The sequence below is a fragment of the Lissotriton vulgaris genome, chromosome 6 (genome assembly GCF_964263255.1).
Source record: "Lissotriton vulgaris chromosome 6, aLisVul1.2, whole genome shotgun sequence".
NCBI classification, from domain to species: Eukaryota; Metazoa; Chordata; class Amphibia; order Caudata; family Salamandridae; genus Lissotriton; species Lissotriton vulgaris.
This window is the reverse complement of record NC_141694.1, coordinates 536,574,303-536,596,907: the sequence shown is the minus strand read 5'-3', so window position 1 is coordinate 536,596,907 and position 22,605 is coordinate 536,574,303. Positions and strand designations below refer to the sequence as shown.

Here is a 22,605-nt window from a genome sequence, read left to right as displayed (position 1 = left end):
TATGCTGTTTACCACAATGTGTTATTTGTGCAATCAAATGATGCATTTCTTTGCTCACTGCTGGTTGGTTTTACGTTTCTCAAAGGTTAACCAATCAAACAGTAAACTTTAGGAGTTACAGCTCTAGACAAAAGTGTATATTCAGAGACCCTTTAGGCAAGCACAAGCCGTAAAACATTATTTCTGGTCTGCCCCGGAGCTGGATTTTCGTTTCTTCCTCTCATCCCAAATCAGAGCTTTCACTTAGTTGCCCCCCTGGTACCTCACCTTCCTTTTAACGGGGCAGAACATTTTCTGCACCCACACCTAACGCATCGTTTACCACATCTACTATAGCCCCGCTCCCGCACGTCTTGTTTTGAAATATCTTTAATCAATAGAATGACCTCATCTGCGCTCTCCGTCCAGCCGAGCCTGAAGATAGCCCCCTTCCCCCACCTAAGTGCCCAAGGGGCAAGTCATGATTCCTGTCCTCTGCTGTGTCACATCCTGACATCCCCCCAAGTGACCCACAGCTCTTGCGGCTGCTTCGTGCAACAGGCATCCGTGCAGGCTCCTTGGGCTGGAAGACATCGGCTCTCCATTGCTGAAACTTGTGTGCGTTACTTTGCAGCAGCAACAACACAAAGCTGATTTGAAAGTAGAAGTTACTAACACCATCTATGTAATCTATGTCACCATCTTTCTTAGTGAGGAATTAGCAGTTAAAAGCCAATTGCTCTGTTCGTAACCACATGCTGTGATTTGTTGGACTTCGTGGCACTTTCAGTTTCACAACACCAAACAGAGCGAGGAACAGGAAGGAGCAGTGTCTAGTTACTTACTGTACTACAGCCAATCACCATTGGATCATAACAATACATTTATAAAGTGAAATACATGGTGGCAGGGATCCTGGCTAGCTAAATCCAATGCAGGTAACAACGGTTGTAAAGTTCTGGTTACGTAATTTTATTTAGTGAGGCGCACAACAAATATATTTGTTTGCTAGTGCCCAAGCACAGCCATTCCCACGGTTGCCATAACAACCCATTTACACTTGTAATCCCGCAGCATCTGAAAATAAAGTGTAGTTGAGGGGACAGCAGCGCACACAGTCACGGAAACTCGAACACATTGCCGCATGTTAAGGACACACTAAGGGTCACAAAGTAGGCGTGTTAGGGAGATTAAATGATAATGATGTATGCAGAATATTTAATTTTGCGCAGTTTTTTACTTCTCCTCCTATAGTTCGTCTTCCTTTACACAGCCATCTGCAACAACTCTCTCCCGTATTTATGTTCCAGTCAACCTTCTTTACTTCTTCGATCTCCCATAGGTTTCATGGATAAGCAAAGTAATGTGTGTACCAACTGCAGCGATATGAGTTACATAAATTGGTTATAGACGCAATATAGTGCAATTTTGCTCCATTCCCTAGACTCTCAATGTTGATACAATTATTGTACTTAATCAAACATAACACTTACACATTCGACACTGCTGAGCTTTTTATTGGCAGGAGCTTTTTTTTATCATTAAGTACCTTTCTTATGTCGCTTTATTCTCCGGTAGGTTAACCTTTTTTATGCACACATGAGCGTGTTAATTGTTGGGATGACGCTGCTCATGTTCGCTTGGCACATATATAACCCCCACCCACCAATGAGCTTGTGCTATTTTCCACCTTCTGCTTTATCATTTCTAGAAAAAAAATTGCCTCTCTATCAAATGAATAGAAAAATGTAATAAAAAGATGCGCTTCAAGTGGTACAGCGCCGCGGAAGGCACTTTATAGAGGTAAACTGCCACTTTTCAGTTGGTGTTTGCTGCTATTCGGTATTATTGGTGTACTTAGAGCCACTGGAATTATGCGGCAGGTGTGGCCAATTATGCAGCAAGGTTGAGTCAATTATGCTGCAAGGAATGGCAAAATGCTTCGTAATACAACACACTTTGGACACTTGGAGTTCCACTGTAGCATCATTGGCCATTGGTCAACGACACAGCCCTTGCTGCTCCATGGCAGTTCCTGCCGCTTTGCAGGCTCATGGATTAATGGGGCAATTTGTGGTGCTCCAGAAAGTTCGAATCCAGCATTGTTGGCTATTGACAACAAGCAGCAGACACACGCAGGCTCGCTGAATGCAAGCTCTCTACTTTCCGCACTAAAAGTTGGGGGGCACTTAACAGCTCCTTTTATGTATATTCGCACCTTATTTTTACAATGCTACATTCTTGAATACTACGCATTTAACAGACAAGAGTCGCCAATGATTATTAATGGATTTTCATTTTCACGTGGAAACATTAAACATGCCCGAGGCGCCAGCAGAGCTCAAGCCACACGGAGACATCCAGACATCCTCCTTAAGTGTTTCCTCTGGGAGCCGAGTTATTTTACACGTAACTCCCAACATACAAAAGGTTCTCGTTTTTAGAAATATATAGTGTCCTAAACAGTAAATCTGTTTGTGGTACAATTGGAACGGCACTATGATGGGCGCATCTAAATATTTCCCCCTGTTATTTTAGCTAATACTTTGTTAGTCACAGGCAGCGCCAAGGAGGTTTTGTATTATTTTGCTTAAACAACATTTGTAGCTCATTTTAAGTTTACACAGTACACTAGATGATTGTTTCTCTTTCTTCTCTCTTTTTTTTCTGTCACTTTAGCGCAAAAGGTATATAACTTTCCATTATGTATCTTGAATGAAGAGTAAAATTGCTCTCACATCTTTGGTCTCTTTGTCTCACACTCTACACTTTTATTTTACACATTATTTCTGTTTCACACTTTTTCTTTGGCACACACATTACCAGCCATCAGTGCACACTTTCACCAGGCATACACCACCAGCCGTCAGTGCACCCTTCCACCAGGAAGACACACCACCAGCCGTTAGTGCACACTTTCACCAGCATACACACCACCAGCCGTCAGTGCACTCTTTCACCAGGCAGACACACAACGGCAGCTGTCAGTGTACGTTTTAACCAACACACTCCTCCAACCGTCAGTCTACACTTTCACCAAGCATACACACCACCAGCCATCAGTGCACGATTCCAACAGGCACACACCACTAGCCATTAGTGCACGCTTCCTATAGACACACACACCACCAGCTATCATCACCAGTCAGTGCATACTTCCATCATGCACACACACCACTAGCCGTTAGTGCGCGCTTCCATCAGGCAGACATCACCATCCGTTTGTGCACGCTTTCGACAGACACACAACACCAGCTGTCATTGCACGTTTTAAGAGGCACACTCCTCCAGCCGTCAGTGCACATATTCACCAAACATACACACCACCAGCTAGAATTACATGCTTCCACCAATCACACACACCACCAGCCGTCAGTGCACGCTTCCACCAGGCATACACACCACCAGCCGTCAGTGCACGCTTCCACCAGGCATACACACCACCAGCCGTCAGTGCACACTTTCACCAGGCACACACCAACAGCTGTTAGTGCACGCTATCACTAGGCACACGCACACCACTAACTGTCAGGGCACATTTTAACAAGCACACTCCAGCCGTCGGTGCACGCTTTCACTAGACAAACACACCAGCAGCTATAATTGCACGCTTCCACCAGGCACACACACCACCAGTTGTCAGTGCACGCTTCCACCAGGCACACACCACCATCCGTCACTACATGCTTTCACCAGGCATACACACCACCAGTTGCCAGTGCACGCTTCCACTAGGCACACACACCACCTGCCATCATCACCAGTCGTCAGTGCACGCTTCCACCATGCACACACATTACTAGCCGTCAGTGCACGCTTCCACCAGGAAGACACACAACGGCAGCTGTCAGTGCACGTTTTAACCAACACACTCCTCCAACCGTCAGTGTACACTTTCACCAAGCATACACACCACCAGCCATCAGTGCACGATTCCAACAGGCACACACACCACTAGCCATTAGTGCACGCTTTCTATAGACACACACACCACCAGCTATCCTCACCAGTCAGTGCATACTTCCATCATGCACACACACCACTAGCCGTTAGTGCACGCTTCCATCAGGCACACATCACCATCCGTTTGTGCACGCTTTCACCAGACACACACAACACCAGCTGTCATTGCACGTTTTAACAGGCACACTCCTCCAGCCGTCAGTGCACATATTCACAAAATATACACACCACCAGCTAGAATTGAATGCTTCCACCAATCACACACACCACCAGCCGTCAGTGCACGCTTCCACCAGGCATACACACCACCAGCCGTCAGTGCACACTTTCACCAGGCACACTCCAGCCGTCAGTGCACGCTTTCACTAGCAAACACACCAGCAGCTATAATTGCGCGCTTCCACCAGGCACACACACCACCAGTTGTTAGTGCACGCTTCCACCAGGCACACACCACCATCCGTCACTGCATGCTTTCACCAGGCATACACACCACCAGTTGTCAGTGCACGCTTCCACTAGGCACACACACCACCTGCCATCATCGCCAGTCGTCAGTGCACGCTTCCACCATGCACACACATTACTAGCCGTCAGTGCACGCTTCCACCAGGCAGACACAAACAGCCTTCAGTGCACGCTTTATAGGCACACACACACCATTAGCGTCCGACATCCACAAGCGTCAGGCACCATATAATTCATGTTTAGATTTTACTATAGTTTTGACTATTATTCCTGTTTATGATTATTCACTTACTATCCTTTTATCACCACGCCCCATCATATAGCCCCCTCTTTGTTCACTCTGTACTTATGATTGAATTGTTATTTGTGAACTCTTTGATCTTATGATTATTTTGCTACCCATGTTGATTCATGATCTGATTGTTACCTTTCCCTACAACTGTAAAGCGCTCTGATATCCTTCGGGATCTAGTCCGCGCTATATAAAACCTTATAAATAAACAAATAAATAAATTCACAAGCTTCAGGCATCCACAAGCATCAGACATCCACAAGCGTCAGACATCCGCAAGCGTCAAACATCCGCAAGCGTCAAACATCCGCAAGCGTCAGACATCCGCAAGCGTCAGACATCCGCAAGCGTCAGACATCCGCAAGCGTCAGACATCCGCAAGCGTCAGACATCCGCAAGCGTCAGACATCCGCAAGCGTCAGACATCCGCAAGCGTCAGACATCCGCAAGCGTCAGGCATCCGCAAGCGTCAGACATCCAAAGGCATCAGACACCCACAAGCATCAGGCATCAGACATCCACGAGCATCAGGCATCCACGAGCATCAGAGATCCACAAGCATCACCCATCCAAAAAGCATCTGGCATGCACAAGCGTCTGGCATGCACAAGCGTCTGGCATGCACAAGCGTCTGGCATGCACAAGCGTCTGGCATGCACAAGCGTCTGGCAAGCTCATTGTGGTGCTCCAGAAAGTTCGAATCCAGCATTGTTGGCTATTGACAACAAGCAGCAGACACACGCAGGCTCGCTGAATGCAAGCTCTCTACTTTCCGCACTAAAAGTTGGGGAGCACTTAACAGCTCCTTTTATGTATATTTGCACCTTATTTTTACAATGCTACATTCTTGAATACTACGCATTTAACAGACAAGAGTCGCCAATGATTATTAATGGATTTGCATTTGCACGTGAAAACATTACGCATGCCAGAGGCGCCAGCAGAGCTCAAGCCACACGGAGACATCCAGACATCCTCCTTAAGCGTTTCCTCTGGGAGCCGAGTTATTTTACATGTAACTCCCAACATACAAAAGATTCTCTTTTTTAGAAATATATAGTATCTTAAACAGTAAATCTGTTTGTGGTACAATTGGAACAGCACTATGATGGGCGCATCTAAAAATTTCCCCCTGTTAGCATTATGTTAGGGCTTTTAGCCAATGTAAGTTTTTTTATTTTTTTTACAAAAATACTTTGTTAGTCACAGGCAGCGCCAAGGAGGTTTTGTATTATTTTGCTTAAACAACATTTGTAGCTCATTTTAAGTTTACACAGTACACTAGATGATTGTTTCTCTTCCTTCTCTCTTTTTTTTCTGACACTTTAGCGCAAAAGGTATATAACTTTCCATTATGTATCTTGAATGAAGAGTAAAATTGCTCTCACATCTTTGGTCTCTTTGTCTCACACTCTACACTTTTATTTTACACAAGCGTCTGGCATGCACAAGCGTCTGGCATGCACAAGCGTCTGGCATGCACAAGCGTCTGGCATGCACAAGCGTCTGGCATGCACAAGCGTCTGGCATGCACAAACATCAGAGATCCACAAGCGTTCCTTTCATCAGCTCTCTGCCATCCTCGTTAGCTTCAAATGTTTCTGGTTCCTCACAAGGCCCCTCCAGCTCTCGCCTTGCTACATTTTACATTGCTACAGCACCACTCAACGGCACTGCACCACTCAACGCCACAGCATCACTCAGCATCACAGTACCACTCAATGCCACAGCATCATTCAGCACCACTGAACGCCACAGCATCACTCAGCACCACTGAACGCCACAGCATCACTCTGTGCAACCATTCAACAACTGGTTCAAATATGTTCTCTCAATGTTTCAAGCTTTATTAAAAATGTCACAAAATGATGTTAATATTTCACTTCTGTTCTTGGATTTTCGTCACAATAAAATACACTGAACATAATCTTAACAAAAGTTATTTACAAAAGTTTAAGCTATTGCCATAAATTACAATAACTTTTATTGAAGTATTAATTATTTAAAAAAAATTAAAAGCCATTGTTATTTGTAATATCAATACATCTAAGTCACGTAAATACAACACATATTGCATTACAAATGCTATACGTGTCACATTTGCGAAAGTTACAACTATTGGCATTGTAAATGACAAAGCTATTAATTTCGCTATTTTCAAAACCAACACATAAATACAAAATTTGTCATTTACAATATCAATAGCTCAAACTTTCCTAATGCGAGACCTATTGCATTGCAAATGCTTGTTCTATTGATCCTATTTCTACTAATGCGTTCGTTCATGAGGCACTTGGTGCAAGTGGCTCGACGGAAACGGTTGTGGCGTCTCCGTTGGTACCTTGCTGTTCTTGGTGCTGTACTACAGGATGAGTAGGTACATAAGGAGGTGGCATGTAGATGATCGGGGGACCCAACAAGAGGTCATCATTTATTATCTGTTTAGCCGGTAACTCGGGGTAAAGAGTTGAAGGCTGTCTTTTATCAACTTCATATTTTATGGATCTTCAAATAAAGAAAATGATGATATGAACATGACCTTTATCTACTGATCTGTTCTGTCCTAAAATTGCAAACTACAGATTATATTGAGTTCTAATACTGTTATGACTATATGACCTATTAGTCTTATATGTACATGTATTTCAGGATTGTGCTCTCTTTGACCTCTTCTTTCTCGTTCTAACAGGGCACTGGCCTGATATTTTCGATTCTTGTTCATTTCTATCAGTCTTTTTCTTTTATATCTTCCTCTAACTTTTTACAAGCTAGGTGAGCTGCTTTTCGCCTCTTTATATAGTCTAGCTTAGTTTCTTCTCTTTCGTTGGGTTGCTTCTTTCTGCCACAGACCAAAGTTGTCAAGCATGGCTGGCGTAGCTTTCTTTTTATGGAGCTCTATTTCTAAGATTTCTATTTTAGCGAGTTCAAAAGATCCCGTCAGTGGCCACTGATTTACCAGTTCCTTTCTAGTTATTTGTGCCATAGTTTGCTATAAGCAACGATGGCTACTCCATATTTAACATACATGTCCTTGTTAGGGGTGCCTTCCGGCGGTGCTGGATGACTTACCTCTAACAAACGGTCTGGTACAAAACAATCAAACAATTTTGAGAAGACCGGCATGACGTACAAGGGGTCAATATAAATATCTCAATAGGTCATAGACAAAGGTCCGCACTACCTGTCCTTCGCTGCCTGCAAAGAGGGAATATTCCTATTCTACATTGTTTGCAAGCAGGGAATATCTCAATTACTACCAATTACTTCAAAGATCGGAATACTAGTATTCGAGCAAACAATTTCAATACAATCAGACAATCAGTTTTGTCGTATATCACAACCTTACCTGGACCGTTATGGAAAGTTTCTTCGTCGTCCCCTTCCAGCGCCCGTTTGTCCTCTCACTCCCAAAAAATTCGGCGTTCCTGTAAGGTCCCAGTCAGGATCGCAGATCACTCGAGAGAGGTCCGTTCGGAACCGGTGAAATTCAGTTGATCGGCAGCCAGAGTGGAATTATGTGGCGTGTAATTATGTGGCACTGGGTGGTATTTGGAGTGTATGTTGCATTGAGTGCAGTGTAATTATGTGGCGTGTAATTATGTGGCGCTGAGTGGTATTGTGTGGAGTATGTGTTGTATTCAGTAGAGTGTAATTGTGTGGAATGTAATTATGTGGCACTGAGTGGTATTTGGAGTGTATGTTCCATTGCAGAGTGTGGGGGTGGTGCAGAGTGTGGGGGTGGTGCAGGGTGTGGGGGTGGTGCAGGGTGTGGGGGGCGCGCAGGGTGTGGGGGGGGCGCAGGGTGTGGGGGGAGGGCGCAGGGTGTGGGGGGAGGGCGCAGGGTGTGTGAGGGTGTCGGATTACAAGCATATCTTCATGGGTTATTTTTCACAATAGAGTTTGAAGGGCATGACCAGAGGTGGTGCTGTGGGCTGCTCGCTGCAGATGTGTGGAATTAGGGGGCACTCTAAAGGAATGAGATGTTTATATATGTTGTCGTATTCCCACTTTAGAAATCCGGCAGGATTCCCCTGTGCTGGTGGCCTCGTGCCTAAGGTATGCTTACACGCCAATATTCATCCTACATAGCCAATGACTGACTCTTCTCCAGCCCTACTGAAATATGAAAGTGGGACGGTGACTAGGAATCACATGACTAGTAAGCATTGTTTAAGCCGCTTCTGCTGGCGCAGGAGGCTTGAGCATCCACTGCAGAGATTTGTGTTTAATGTTCTGTACATGGGTTTGAATCCTGGTCGATCAACTCAGCCTTCCATTCTTCTGAGGTCGATAAAAAGGCCATCATTATGCTCGATAACAATAAGTACCCATTATTTTTGTGTAGCTTCAAGAGACGCCATTGGGGGTGGATGTCCGTTACACAGAATGCGTTTGTTATGTTTATTATGACCACTGATTATGCACCAGCTCAAATGGCTTGCGATCCACTCTGCCCCTGCCCTCCCTGCCTTTCAGAAGTAAGGGTGTCTTGAAAAGGTTAATTGTTAAACACTTGGCTACTTCCACAACCCTTCCTGGTCTCTGATTCGTCTGGAATCTGCCAAAAGTCATTGAAAGCCGCCAACCTTTGAACAATCGCCATCCCTTTTCCAGGTGTACCCAGTCCCGTATTAACAGAATGTAAATGCATGCAAATTCAAGGCTCGGCAACTCGCCTTTTATCCTTCTGACGTCGATAAAACAAGCACCACCTCCTTGGGACTGAATAGTGACGTCAGTTGTCCAGCGCTTAAGAGCTATAAGCCAGTGATTTTTAAATCACTAAGGTTGTATAATTTCCAAATTGTGGAGCTCAGGCATCTTTTTCACTTAGATATTTAAGTGCCATGAAGCATTAGGACACACCTAAGTGTTTAATACATTTAAGTTCAATCAGTCGCTTCGGTAAAGGGAGACATAGGGTTAATGCTAAAATTCTGTTCCCACTCGTTTGGCAACACTTTGCTGTGGTAGTGATGTACTGCAAGAGAGAGAGGGTCGGATTACAAGCATATTTCTAAGGGGTATTTTTCACAATAGAGTTTCAAGGGTATGACAAGAGGGGGTTGCTGTGGGCTGCTGGCTGCAGATGTGTGAGATTAGGGGGCACTCTAAAGGAAAGAGATGTTTATATAGGTTGTCGTATTCCCACTTTAGAAATCCGTAAGGATTCCCCTGTGCTGGTGGCCTCGTGCCTAAGAACTTTGGGGTTGGAAACATACTAGTCTGTCCTTTTTAAAGTGATATTGCTTGTGTTCTGTTGCCCACCTAGGCTTGGGTAAATGACTAGCAGTTACTAGAGTGAATCCCATGCACCAGTTTCTATATCTCCCTATAAATTGCATTGTTGTATCAGGGATTTTATAGTAAACTATTATTGGCTCCTCTGCATTAAAATCCCACTTAAAATTATTTAGAACACTTTTTTCTTCAGTAGCTGTAATTCTATTGTTTTATTTTCTGTTACGTAACCTTTAGGATCATCTACATGACAATTTATCAGAGGCTGGAGACAGACAAAAGCAGCTGACAAATGTCCACAATAGCAGCGTTAAATCAGTGTTTGGAGAGCAAGCCAATCCAGGAGGAAATTTAGAGAATAACAATAGTTCATCTGATGTAAGTTTTCAAGATCTTAGTCTTTATTTTTATCATTATATGTTGAATTTACCGTGATCTGTTTTCAAAATGCTTATTAAACAACATTTTTATTAAATCACATCAATTCATTTTGGGCTGCGGCCATCTAATGCTATGATTGTCAAAGACCACTACCTACCTCGATCACTACCATCTTCTTCTACAAAGTTATTCAAGGTAATAAATCTGATTTGATCTTTCCTGTGTGTAGCCATAACATCACATAGTCACAAGAGTTGATTTTTAGAGAAAGCTTTCCTCATACGATTATCAAGCTTATATTTGCTCCTGACCTATATCTGGGTGTGGAATGCACATGGGGTTCAGAAGGTAGTGTTGCACTTCAAGATTAATGTTCACTGACAAGAATGTTTCATCCCAATATTGAGATAAAGTGGGATACCTAAATCTAACTTGATGTTTTAGAGCACTGTGCTGCAGATTTAGTCTTGGAATTTCAAGGCCTAGTGTATGGCTGTATTTAGGTGCCATGGCAGAACTGTTTGGAATTCAATTACTGCAATAGCCGAATATACTGTAGGAATGAATGAGGTCCTGTGGGCTATGTTTAATGTAAGCCCATATTGGAATTACTGATGGTGGGGGCTACATAGGAAATTAAGGTACATTGGCGATATCTTCAGTGTTGGCACAGAGGTTAACACGTGGTTTTAGGGCTTTTGGCTGGACTCTATGATGGGCCAATGCTGCACTGTCCAAGGGTGCAGGGTGATTAAGGATGAATAAAGGATTGCAATATATTATTAGTACTTTGTTGAATCCCGGTGTTGCAATATTGATATGCATGTGTGAGGGTGGCTTTTAAGAATTGAAATTGAGGTAGTTCCTAATAGGCTTTTTGTGGGAAATGTGATGCAGCACTGTTAGGATGCTTTCTTAAGCTCCTGATCACCACTCAAACTACATATCTGAAGGATTTAACTAGAAACCTAAGAAAAATACTATTGAACTGGCTTGAGGAAAGAGTGGTACTTTGACTTTGTTAAACAACTCAAAAATCAAAGGATTTGAAAATTACATCCCAACATTTCCTTTCAGCAAATGACAGCAACAGGTTCTTAAGACTTAACAGATTCAAGAAGTCAGGGAGTTTCCTTCTAACACTAAATACTGTTGTAAAAAAATGAGAAATAAGACTACTTTGGCAAGGAAAGCAAATTTAGGGATTAATTAATGTAAAATAATTTGCATTCAATCACTGTCGGATCCACAGAAATGGCTGGAATAAAGAGCATTGAATAAAGATGCTATTCTTGCTATGCTGCTTATCATTGCCTCAATCAGATAAGATGACGAGGAACAGAAAACACCTAGTTTGGTATGGTAGAAATCTATTCCTGCTGATGCATTCAAACAGGGGGTACATTCACCCTCATGATGAAAGGACCCCTGACTTCCTCAAACATGTCTGATTATTGATCTAGTATGTGATTTCTTTTGTGTCCGGCTACTTGATGTAGTTCCAGTAGACATTTGGTAAGCTTGAGGCCCTTTGGCCTGTCACCTGTGACAGAGGTTGGACAACTTGGCCGAGGTTAGTCATGTTGCCAGAACAAATGATGCATCCTGAATGAAACCTCCTGTGATGTGAGTGAAGCAGGGATGAAACTAAGCCAAAAGTGTGTTGTGAGCAATCACACAACTAATCCCACGGTGCTGTGAGGAAAATTCCCATCAGTCACCACACGGATCCGCCCTTCATCATCTGGGAGTCCCTACTCACAGGGATGATCGTGAGACCAGCTGTGGATTGGCCAGATGTCTAAGCCTAATCCTATAAGTGGTACTCACTGAGAGCGGAATACCAAATATGTATTGTGGTGACTGAAAAGCAGTGCTAAAAAAGTGAAGTGCAAGTGAATTAAGTGCAAACAGAGATATAAAATAAGGTAAAGAAGAGGAAACTGCTTTATTCAAATCCTCTTCAGTCCTAAGAGTAAGAGAGTGCGTAGTGGACTCAACAAATAGCCACTATACTAGATGGAAGGTCGACATGTTTCTGCAAAATAGATCCACGTGGTCAGCCCAGAGGGACGCGCAGGGTACCGACGGATAGAGCGGTGCCCTGTTTTACCTGCGCTGTAGCCAGGTGAGGTGGGTTTGTCCCTCCTGCCAAATCGGTAGGAGAGATTCTTTAATCACCAAGTCTGTGGTGGTATCTTATTCTTCCACCTTTGTGTAGAACTCACTATTCTTTTAATATAAAGCAGTAGCGATAATGGTCCTGACGAAGCAGCTGGATACCACGTGGATCTATTTTGCAGAAACATGTCGACCTTCCATCTAGTATAGTGGCTATTTGTTGAGTCCACTACGCACTCTCTTACTCTTAGGACTGAAGAGGATTTGAATAAAGCAGTTTCCTCTTCTTTACCTTATTTTATATCTCTGTTTGCACTTAATTCACTTGCACTTCACTTTTTTAGCACTGCTTTTCAGTCACCACAATACATATTTGGTATTCCGCTCTCAGTGAGTACCACTTATAGGATTAGGCTTAGACATCTGGCCAATCCACAGCTGGTCTCACGATCATCCCTGTGAGTAGGGACTCCCAGATGATGAAGGGCGGATCCGTGTGGTGACTGATGGGAATTTTCCTCACAGCACCGTGGGATTAGTTGTGTGATTGCTCACAACACACTTTTGGCTTAGTTTCATCCCTGCTTCACTCACATCACAGGAGGTTTCATTCAGGATGCATCATTTGTTCTGACCCCTAGCTATACTTTGTTATGATACGTGTTATTTGGGATAATAGCATAGGCTGGTCGTTAAACTAGTCCCTCAGACCCTCACCCTACATTTATTTGTTCATAGTCATGTTGCCAGCCATTGGTGTTCATGTGAGGTAATGTTGGTTAAGTCAGCGATATCCTGTTGAAGGGCAAGCTTTGGGGGATGATGCAAGCGGGCCACACTACATTGACGGTTCTGATCCCATACCTGCGCCCAATAGGCTATAAGGTTAGGGCAGGACCACCGAACATGGAGCAGGTCACAGTGGGTGGCGTTACAACCCCAGCAGAGGTTGAGCAGTAGTATTTTTTTCCTGTGGTGCTTTCAGTGGGATCAATACGAGTCGCACAAGTTATTGAAATTTAAGAAATTGAGGCAGGATTACTTGAGAACCCTTTTGTGATCGAGATGCAGCATCGCTCAAGCCTCTGATGTGTAAGCTTTTCCGAGGAGCGGTTGTCACAGGAGCCTTGTAGCTGTTGGACACGCAAAATAGTGTTGCAACTTGATGAGATCCCCTAAAGGCTAGACACCACATCCAGACACTGACCCAAATCGTCTATGTGCTGGAGGAGGGATGAAACAGGAAGCTCCAGAGGGGGCGAGCCACAGGTGGTGCGGATACAAAGAGCCATCTGGTCTGTAGGCCACTGCCTGAATGCGATCCTCAGGAAGACAAATGATTTATAGTTTTCAAGCTGTCATAGACCATACTTGTTTCATGACTCCCAGTAGAACATATGACCACCAATTTGGAGGGCAGCGCTGTGCCAGAGAGGGGTCTTATGATGCAAAAGAGGGGGCACCTAAGAGTTTTTGGGCCTCCCACCATGTTGTCTCAATCACCCCTAAAATTGGGTTAGAACCAACCCACGGGTCAGTGGCTATAAAGGGTACAGGGGCGATGTCTATTCTGGAGAGTACAGCAAATGGTGTTCCAGATGTGCCCACAGTGGGACCTCCCGTCCTAGGTGTACTTGGGCTGTAAGCTGATAAACATTAAAAATCAGGCTGTAGGAGGTCATATGAGGAAGCCATAGACGTCTTGATGGTGTATCTGCTCATAATTGGAATGCTCAATTTATTTATATAGGAGTTTTATATAGCACTGGCTTGACCCGAGGGTATCGGAGCGCTTTACATCAGTTTTTAGTGCAAGATTCATACAATATAGCAATATTATGCATATTGGTTCGGAAGTCCAAGTGCTCTGAGCAGCATTGAAGTAGTATGTGAGTCCTGCGATAACCTCATTGAGACCACGTTGTCTTGGTTAAAACCTCTTGGGGTGGGGGGGCGGCGGTAGGGGTCAAATAGCAAGGAGGAGGTAGGTCTTAGTGATACAATGTCTGGGAGTAACAGCAAGCAGAAATATGCGTTTGGGCGAAGGCTATCCATTTGGGAGGGAGTGGTTGAGGAAGAGGACTTTTAGGTGTTTTTTTTAATTTTGTGAAGGACGAGCTAGTCCTCATACCGACTGGGATGGAGTTCAAGATTTTGGGCGCGTTTCCCGCGAAGGACCATGCAGCTGTTTTTTGTTTGTGTGTTTCATAGGGATGAGTAGTAGGGTGCTTGAGCTCCTGAAGTTCCTTGTCTGACCAGCCCTCTTGAGTTTAGCAGCCAGATACTCAGGGTTTCCTGTGTGCAGGGCTTTGTGCGTGAGGCAGGCAGTTCTGAAACTGTCAAGCAATTCGATTGGGAGCCATTTTAGTTCTCTGATTGCTGGTGAAATGTGATTGTATTTCTTAATTACAGTGACCATTCTGGCTGCTGCATTGAGAGTAGTTTTGAGGGGAGTTTGGTGACATTTTGTTGTACCAGTGAAGGTGGCATTCCTTTAGTCGAGTCTGGATAGCACCAATGATTGGTTGGGTTGATTGAGGTCTTTAGTTGGGATGAATGGTTTAATTTTGTTGAGTAGCTTCAGGTTGACAAAGGCACTCTTTGCAGAGTTCTTAATGTGTTTGGCCATGTCGCGTTTTGAGTCTACGGTGATTCCTAATGATTTTACGGAGTTGGTCAGAATGCAATTGCCGTTGAGAGCATCCAAAGCTTTTAGCCATTCTGAAATTTGAAGGTTCTCTTTGTAGGAGATTAGGAAGATCTCAGTTTTGTCTTGGTTGAGTTTTAAGTGGTTAAGTTAGTCAATGTTTTATTTCTTTTAGAGTGTCATTTAGTCTGTGAATGTCATCTATGGAGGACCCCCCCCCCCCCCCCCCCCCCCCAGACCCCAACCCCCTTTCAGCCAACCCACCCACACCACCCTCGTTCCAGGTCCAATTCCTCACACCAAACACGCATCCAGTCACTCAACCTTAGATCAAGCATCGGGCTGAGACAGCCGCAACAACCGTAGGTAACGGGGGCAGGTCACCTCCCTGAATTCTGTGGCCAATAGGAACAAGAAGGGTTGCCATAACTCTGCATATTTAGCCCCCTCTCCCGCTTTCACCAGGGACAGTTTCTTCATGCCCAAGACTGACCAAAGCCTGCCCAACCAACCCTGCATGGTGGGTACCTGTGACGTGCGCCATAAGGCCAGAATAGTCTGAACGGAGGAGCCCAGCGCTATTGCGATTAACCTCCCTCTTCGAGCCCTCAGGGGGAAAGTAATGGCATTGGGAAGCCCTAAGAGAACATAGGCCGGAAATCTTGGAATCTCTGATAAAAGTAAGTATCTATCTCATCAAGGACCACCTTCCAGTATCCCTGAATGTGTGTGCAGTCCCACAAGAGGTGTGTCAATGTACCTGTCTCTGTGCAGCCCTTCCAACAGGACGCATCCCTGGTCTGATCCATCTCTTGGAGTCAAGGCCTGTTTTTTATTTAGTAGAGGCGTGACTTGGCCTACTTTGAGGCATTCAGGTATGATGCCGGTTTATGATCTTGCATCAGAACGGGGCTATGGAGAGTTGCAGTTTTTTGGTCAATTGGGTGGGTATCGGGTCAAGGATGTGAGAGGCTGGCTTGAAGGTGGAGAGCAGTTTGAGGATCTCTGTTTCAGGGATGAGGTTGAAGGACTTCCAGGTTTTCGTGGGGTGCTTTAGCGTGCTGTCTACTGTTACTGGGGGCAGGCTTTTGTAGACTAGGTTGACGTTAATGTCCAGTGAGAGCTCAATCTTGGTGATTTTTTCTTCGAAGGAGTTGGCGAAGTTTCGGCACAAGTCCTTGGAAGCCTTTAGAGATGATTCCGGGGGCTTGGATGTTTGTTGTCTGATTTTGAACAGTTCGGTGGGCCTGTTTTTGTGTTGTCCAGGGCGGCGCAGAAGAAGGTGGATTTTTCGCTGCTGATGATTTGTATTTCCTTCGGGCTGCTTTGAGTTCTTCATGTAGGCTTGTGGAGGTGTTGCTCCTCCATAGGTTTTCTGTAGTACTTGATTGTCTCCTTTTGTTGTTAATGTCTTTGTTGAACCAAGATCTGGATGGGATGTTCCTTGTTTTTTTGTTAGTTTCAAGGGGGCTACTTGATCTAAAATGGAGGTCATGTTTGTGGTGTAGTGGGTGGTGAGTTCTGTTGTGGATAGATCTGTTGAGGCAGTGAGGGGAAAGTTAACACTTTCCTCTAGGTCAGTCATGTTAATCTGAGTAAAGTTTCTAGTCCATTTCAGAGGGTCTTGGGTGGAGGGTTTAAGTATGGTCTGCATGAGTGAGGTGGAATAGGATTAAGTGTTGGTCGGACCAATCTACGGGCAGGGTGTGGTCTATCGTGACTGTGTCGTGCTGGGCAATAATGGCATCTAGGATTGCTCCTCTGTTATGGGTTTCCTCTGAGCAGTGCTGGGTAAGGTTGTTGCTGTGTAGGAGCTCATTCAGGTTCTGGATTAGCAGGTTGTTGATTGAGGTCGCCCAGAATTAAGTTGTTCATGGACAGGTGTTCAGTGAATGTGGTGGTGTTGCCTGGGGGGGTGGTAAATAAGGCGACAGATTAGTGTTTTGTTGTTGCTAGTGTTGATGTTGGCAGGAAAGGCACTCAAAGGTTTTGTAGTTGAAGGAGTCTATTTCAGTCACAGAAATATCGTGTTCGAGGCATATGAGCTGCAGATTTTACACTTTGCATTAGATCGGCACCTGGTGTTGGGCTCGGATGATTGCATGTTGTTGTCGTCTTGGAAGAAGTCTTTGTAGTCACGAGATAGGCGACTCCTCCCTTGGACTATAGTGCGCATGGGCATCGGCTCCATCCTTAGATTGTTTTTTTCCGCCACTGGGTTCGGATGCAATTTTTCCGCTCTGGTTCGAAAATCTACTTTTCAAAGACTTCGACTCGCAAAACTTTCTAAAAACAAACTTCAACATCAATATACATAGACTCGACTTCATCAGTTCGATTCCGGTCGGTCGATGCGGGCCGTTGGGCCTACCCACGTGGTGAGGCCTACAACTCATGGAAAGGACACCATTCAAAAAATGCCCCATGTGTGGAGCAAAATGTTCGCGGCATATGAGCTGCAGACTACACACTGTGCATAGATGGCCACCTAGTGTTGGGCCCGGATGTTTGCATTTTATTTTGTTGTAGAAAAGTCTTTGGAAGTCACGGGATAGGTGACTCCTTTGGATGATACTGCGCATGGGCATCGGCACTGTATACATAGGTACCTTCCGGTATGCTTAAGTGCCTCCCGGTCTTCGCTCTTGTTTTTGGGCGCTAGATTATGGGTCATCGGCTCTTTCACATTTGTGACAGATCATTTAAGTCCTGGTGTGTCTTGTGCTTTCGTCCTACTTACGTCTTGTGTCTTGCTGGTACAGGTTTCAACAGGGTTCCTTTTCACTGTTGTACATATTAGGCTTGTGTGTGATGTCTTTTTCATACCAGTTGCCGTCTCTCGAGGCTTTGCTACAGTCTGCATGCTGCATTCGGGGGATCTCTCAAACCCTCGGTTCAGCTCTGCTTTTTGCGAACTCGTATCCCCCTTTTTGCTCCAGCATATCTAGTGTATGGGTTCTTCTACATGCTGATGTTTGCTGGGTGAGGGTCAGCCTCTTGCCACTGCTGCTCTACCTCCCTTGCAGGCGCAGGTTCCGAAGTGCTTTTTTCCATGGTTCATCTTCATTTTTCCAAGTTATAGACTCTCACTTCACCGCAGGCATTCTGGCTCTGTTTTCCTTTTACAAACCCTGTATACACAAAGGATTTTTTTCCGCGCTATTCCTTACAGCTTCTGGTAGCTTTGCCTCCCATTGTTTTCCGCTCTCTTTAGAGCTTCATGGTCTGGTGGTTAACTGGCTTAACATTACTGTCCTCACTATGGTTCGTCCCCTAGTTAGCGGTGCTGTTTTAGTCACTTTCTGGACGACTAAGTTCTCTCTAAAGCTTGGTGGGGTTCCATCGCAGACCCGCCTCCTAAATGGGTATGGCTTTGGTATCTATTCTAAGTTAAGGAATCTGCAGCTAGAAGTCTCTATAAGATGGACGGGTTACTTACCTTCAGTAACAATGTATCTGGTAGAGACCGTCTAGCTGCAGATTCCTGAACGCCCGCCCATCCTCCCCATTCTGCGAGGCCCTTTTTACGTTGGGGCTTTCTATACTCTCTTCCCTTAGGGTGGCTTGCCCTTTTGCGGGGTGACATTCTCTCTTCTCTCCAACACAGACTGCTTTGTTCTGCTTCTCTTTTCCATTCCGCCCATTCTCAAGGTTAGGCGGTATGTTAATAGATCATGTGTTCTTTCCGGTCCTCGGCCTGTATTGTATGGTGTGACATCTATTCACGTTTTTCCCACCGTCCCGCTTCTCCCTTGCCTTGTGCTTTTTGCCACCCCTGCAGCCTTTTGCTTCAATTCTATTGGCTCTGTACATTTCTGGGTCTTTTATTGAGGTTGCGACATCTTTCTGGTGATGTCTTGTGGTGAGCTATCCTTAATTCTTGTGTTCCGGACTTGCTCTCCTTCACAGTTTTACTTTCTGGATGCGTCCTCTGCCAGGCTGTTTTTCCACATCCTTGTCTCCCTTAACGTTGACTTAGCCATAGCTATTGCGGGGTTGCTTTTCAGAGTGCTGCTCTTTCTCACCTGTCAATTTCTTTCACATTTTTCATCATTTTTGCACACTGTTCCCATATTCTCACAGTTAATTGGTGGTGGCTCCGCGTTCTGACACAGAAAAGTTTCTCTGACGAAAACTGACATCAGCGCGACCCGGGAGGGGCATATATGGCTCCGCTGACATCCTATCCATGGACGACGTCAGGGCACAGAGGTGCTCCTGCGGAAAGTTTTCCTGATCCAATCTGACGCCTGGGGATATTCTAAGTTAACCTCATCGCTGCGGATGATATTTTCCTCCTGTGCTGGGCCCCAATGATAATGGGTGTGGATAATTTGCACTTTCAAATCTTTCCTCTCTGACCTTAGCTTCCCCCAATCATGCAACAGTCCTACACATAACATAGGCTTTACACTAAACCTAATCATAGCTAAAGATGTCATCCAACTTACAGCCATAACACCTTGTGACTTGTCAGACCACTCCCTAATCTCATTTCTCATATTGGAAACGGTGTTGGTTAGACTAGGACAGCCTTGCAAGTCCAAACAATGGTCTAGAGATCTGAGGAACATCAACATAAAGGATCTTGCGTACTTGTGCAATACGAGTCTGCCTCCACCCCTCCAACTTGAAAAATCTGGATGGCCTTACTGAACACTTCATTTCATGTCTGACCTATTTGATTAACTTACCCTAATGCAGCTCAAAAGGATCCCTAGCAAACATTCAAAGCCTAGTTCAATGCATCCCTTAATGAGGAACAACCTAAACAGAGAATTGTAGAGAGATCTTGGAGAAGCTCCCCAAATAAAACAAACCTCAAACAACTAAGGAGAACAAGGAATGCATATAATAAGCATAACTGTAGTGCCAAAAAAGAATCACTTTAGGTCCCTACTTGACAAATGCCGAAAACAGACCTAAAAATCTATTTGAAATCAAACAAAAAAACTAACCACTCGGTCATGCAAGGATAATCACTCATTGATTAACTACCCACTACTAATCACGGCTTAGTTCTCAGCACACTTCATTGCAAAAACAAAAAAGATTGAACTAGCACTGCAACTTCCCCTAACAGACATCATCATCAGTCTCTGTCCACTTCCTCCACACAACTACGTCTTGAGAATCCACCTATTGCTGGCATATTGGAGTTTACTCCAAACAAGCATTTGCAATGCAATAGGTCTCGCATTTACGAGTGTTTGAGCTTTTGGCATGGTAAATGACAATGCCTTTAATGTATTTGTTGTTTTTAAAACAGATAAATAAAAGGCATTGTATTTTACAATGCCGGGAGGTTAAACTCTTGCAAAAGCAAGACCTATTGCATTGAAAACTGCATTTGGTGCACGTGCTATAAAGATTTTTAAAAAGCGTCAGGAGAGTGTGCCCTGCCTGCAGCTATTTCTGGGGGGAAAAAAGTGCTCGGAAACTGTAATAAAAGATGACATAGTAACAACACAGGTGACAGGAGGTGTGCTCATGGGGGGGATACAACAGAAGAAGGCGGCACTAAGGAGGGGCTACTAATCATATTGACCAATGAAAAGCCACAGTTTACAGTGGACAATGACATAAGCCAATGAAAAAGATGGGCGGAGAGTGGGCAGGGCTTCAAGTCCATACCTGAATACAACTTGCCTCCCAGAGCAGCGCATGCACTGCCCAGGCTCAAACTAAAAAATCAACGCATAAATTAAAGGCTTGTCATTTACAATGGCAGTAGCTCAATACCACTGCAGGAGAGAGACACGTAGAGCTCCACCAGTGCGCCTCGATCTTACCCTATTATTCTCGTACTGGAACGAGAACCTCAGTCTACAATTCCTACCTTTCCAGTATTGAAACAAGAACACCGTACTATCCGAGTACTGAAGACTCACTGTCTGCCATGCCAGTGCCCATCAATGCTGAGCCTTGCTATTGTACTTCTGAGGCTAATTCACAGCTCTACTAGTGTGACTCAATCCTGATCTGCGCCACCCCTGCCATGCCACAAAGACCCACACGCAGCTCTCCCAGTGCGTCTCAATTGTGGATTGCAGCCCCCCATTTGATTCCAGCTCTGAGACCACACACTGCTCTTCTAATGCAACTCCTTCCAAACGTACACCCCTGCTGTTCCATCATACACCGCTCCCCTAGTGTACCTGCAGCTCTGAGACCACATGCTGCTCTCCAAATGCACCTCCTTCCTAACTTACACCACCCTCTCCATTCCACCCAGATCACATTCAGCTCCCCCAGTGTACCTACAGCTCTGAGACCACATGCTGCTCTGCCAATGTACCTAACTACTAACTTGGATCACCCCCTCCATTCCACCCAGATCACATACAGCTCCCCCAGTCTACCTGCAAATCAGACCCCACACGCTGCTCCTCCAATGCACCTCCTTCCGAACTTACCCCACCCTGCCATTCCATCACATAGAGCTCCCCCAGCGTGTTATCTCAAAGTGCAGCTTTGAGATAACATGCTGCTCTTTCGAGGCAGCTCCTTCCTAACTTCACCACCCCTGCCATTTCATCCCATACAGATCCCCCAGTGCACCTGCAGCTCTGAGACAACACACTGCTTTTCCAATGCACCTCCTTCCAAACTTACTTCACCCTGTCATTCCATCACATACAGCGCCATTAGTGCCTTTCATAATAAAGTCCTGAAAATTTACTCCACCTTTCAAACAGGAGCCACAGTTCCAGAGACAGCTGACCCACCCCCCCCCCGAGAACACTCCCTCCCCTTGTCCAGTCAACCCTCGAGCACTTCCCTCTCCTGGACCTTGACACCCTCGGTAAAATGGCACGGCAAGTCAAATCGGGTTCCCCACGCGACCCAGCCCCACCAGAAGTTTTGATGCAAGCACACGAAGCCACCCTGCCTGTTATCCTAGAACTCCTTAACACATCTATAGCCTCAGGTGTTGTTCCTACAGCATGGAAACAAGCCATGGTGCGGGCGCTGCTAAAAAAACCAAACTTGAACCCCGACGATTATTCCAACTATCGTCCCATCTCTCTCCTCCCTTGGGCCGGCAAGGTGTTGGAAAAATATATAAACGTCCAACTGGTCCAGTTTATTGAAAATCATTCCCTACTGGATACATCCCAGACAGGTTTCAGGCCAAAACACGGCACCGAAACTGCCTTATTAGCGGTCGCCGAGGAATCTCGAAGGGCTCCGGATCAGGGAGGATCAGTGGCAGTGATCCTCCTTGATCTAAGCGCCGCATTCGATACGGTCAGCTATGCCACCCTGCTGAACCGTCTCCGGGACATCGGAGTCTCTGGCGATGCTCTAAGGTGGTTCGGCTCCTTCCTGTCCGACAGATCATTTCAGATCTTCGATGGTGACACAATATCAGCCGGCAAGCCCCTCAGCTGCGGAGTACCACAGGGCTCCTCTTTGAGCCCTGTGTTATTCAATGTCTACATGAGACCACTGGCTGGAATCGTCGAACCGTACGGCATCAAAATTGTGTTGTACGCCGACGACACTCAGC

The 22,605-nt window shown here is 45.1% G+C and overlaps 1 protein-coding gene across 2 annotated transcripts in view; it reads left to right on the top strand.

Moving 5' to 3' along the window:
• Nucleotides 1-22,605, top strand: part of PHIP (PHIP subunit of CUL4-Ring ligase complex) — a 2,330,659-nt gene that overhangs the window by 1,033,664 nt on the left and 1,274,390 nt on the right. For both annotated transcript variants that reach the window (XM_086926531.1, XM_086926532.1), the window contains exon 21: nt 10,181-10,321. In XM_086926531.1, the coding sequence (XP_086782657.1) occupies nt 10,181-10,321 (141 nt within the window). The remainder of the gene's footprint in view (nt 1-10,180; nt 10,322-22,605) is intronic.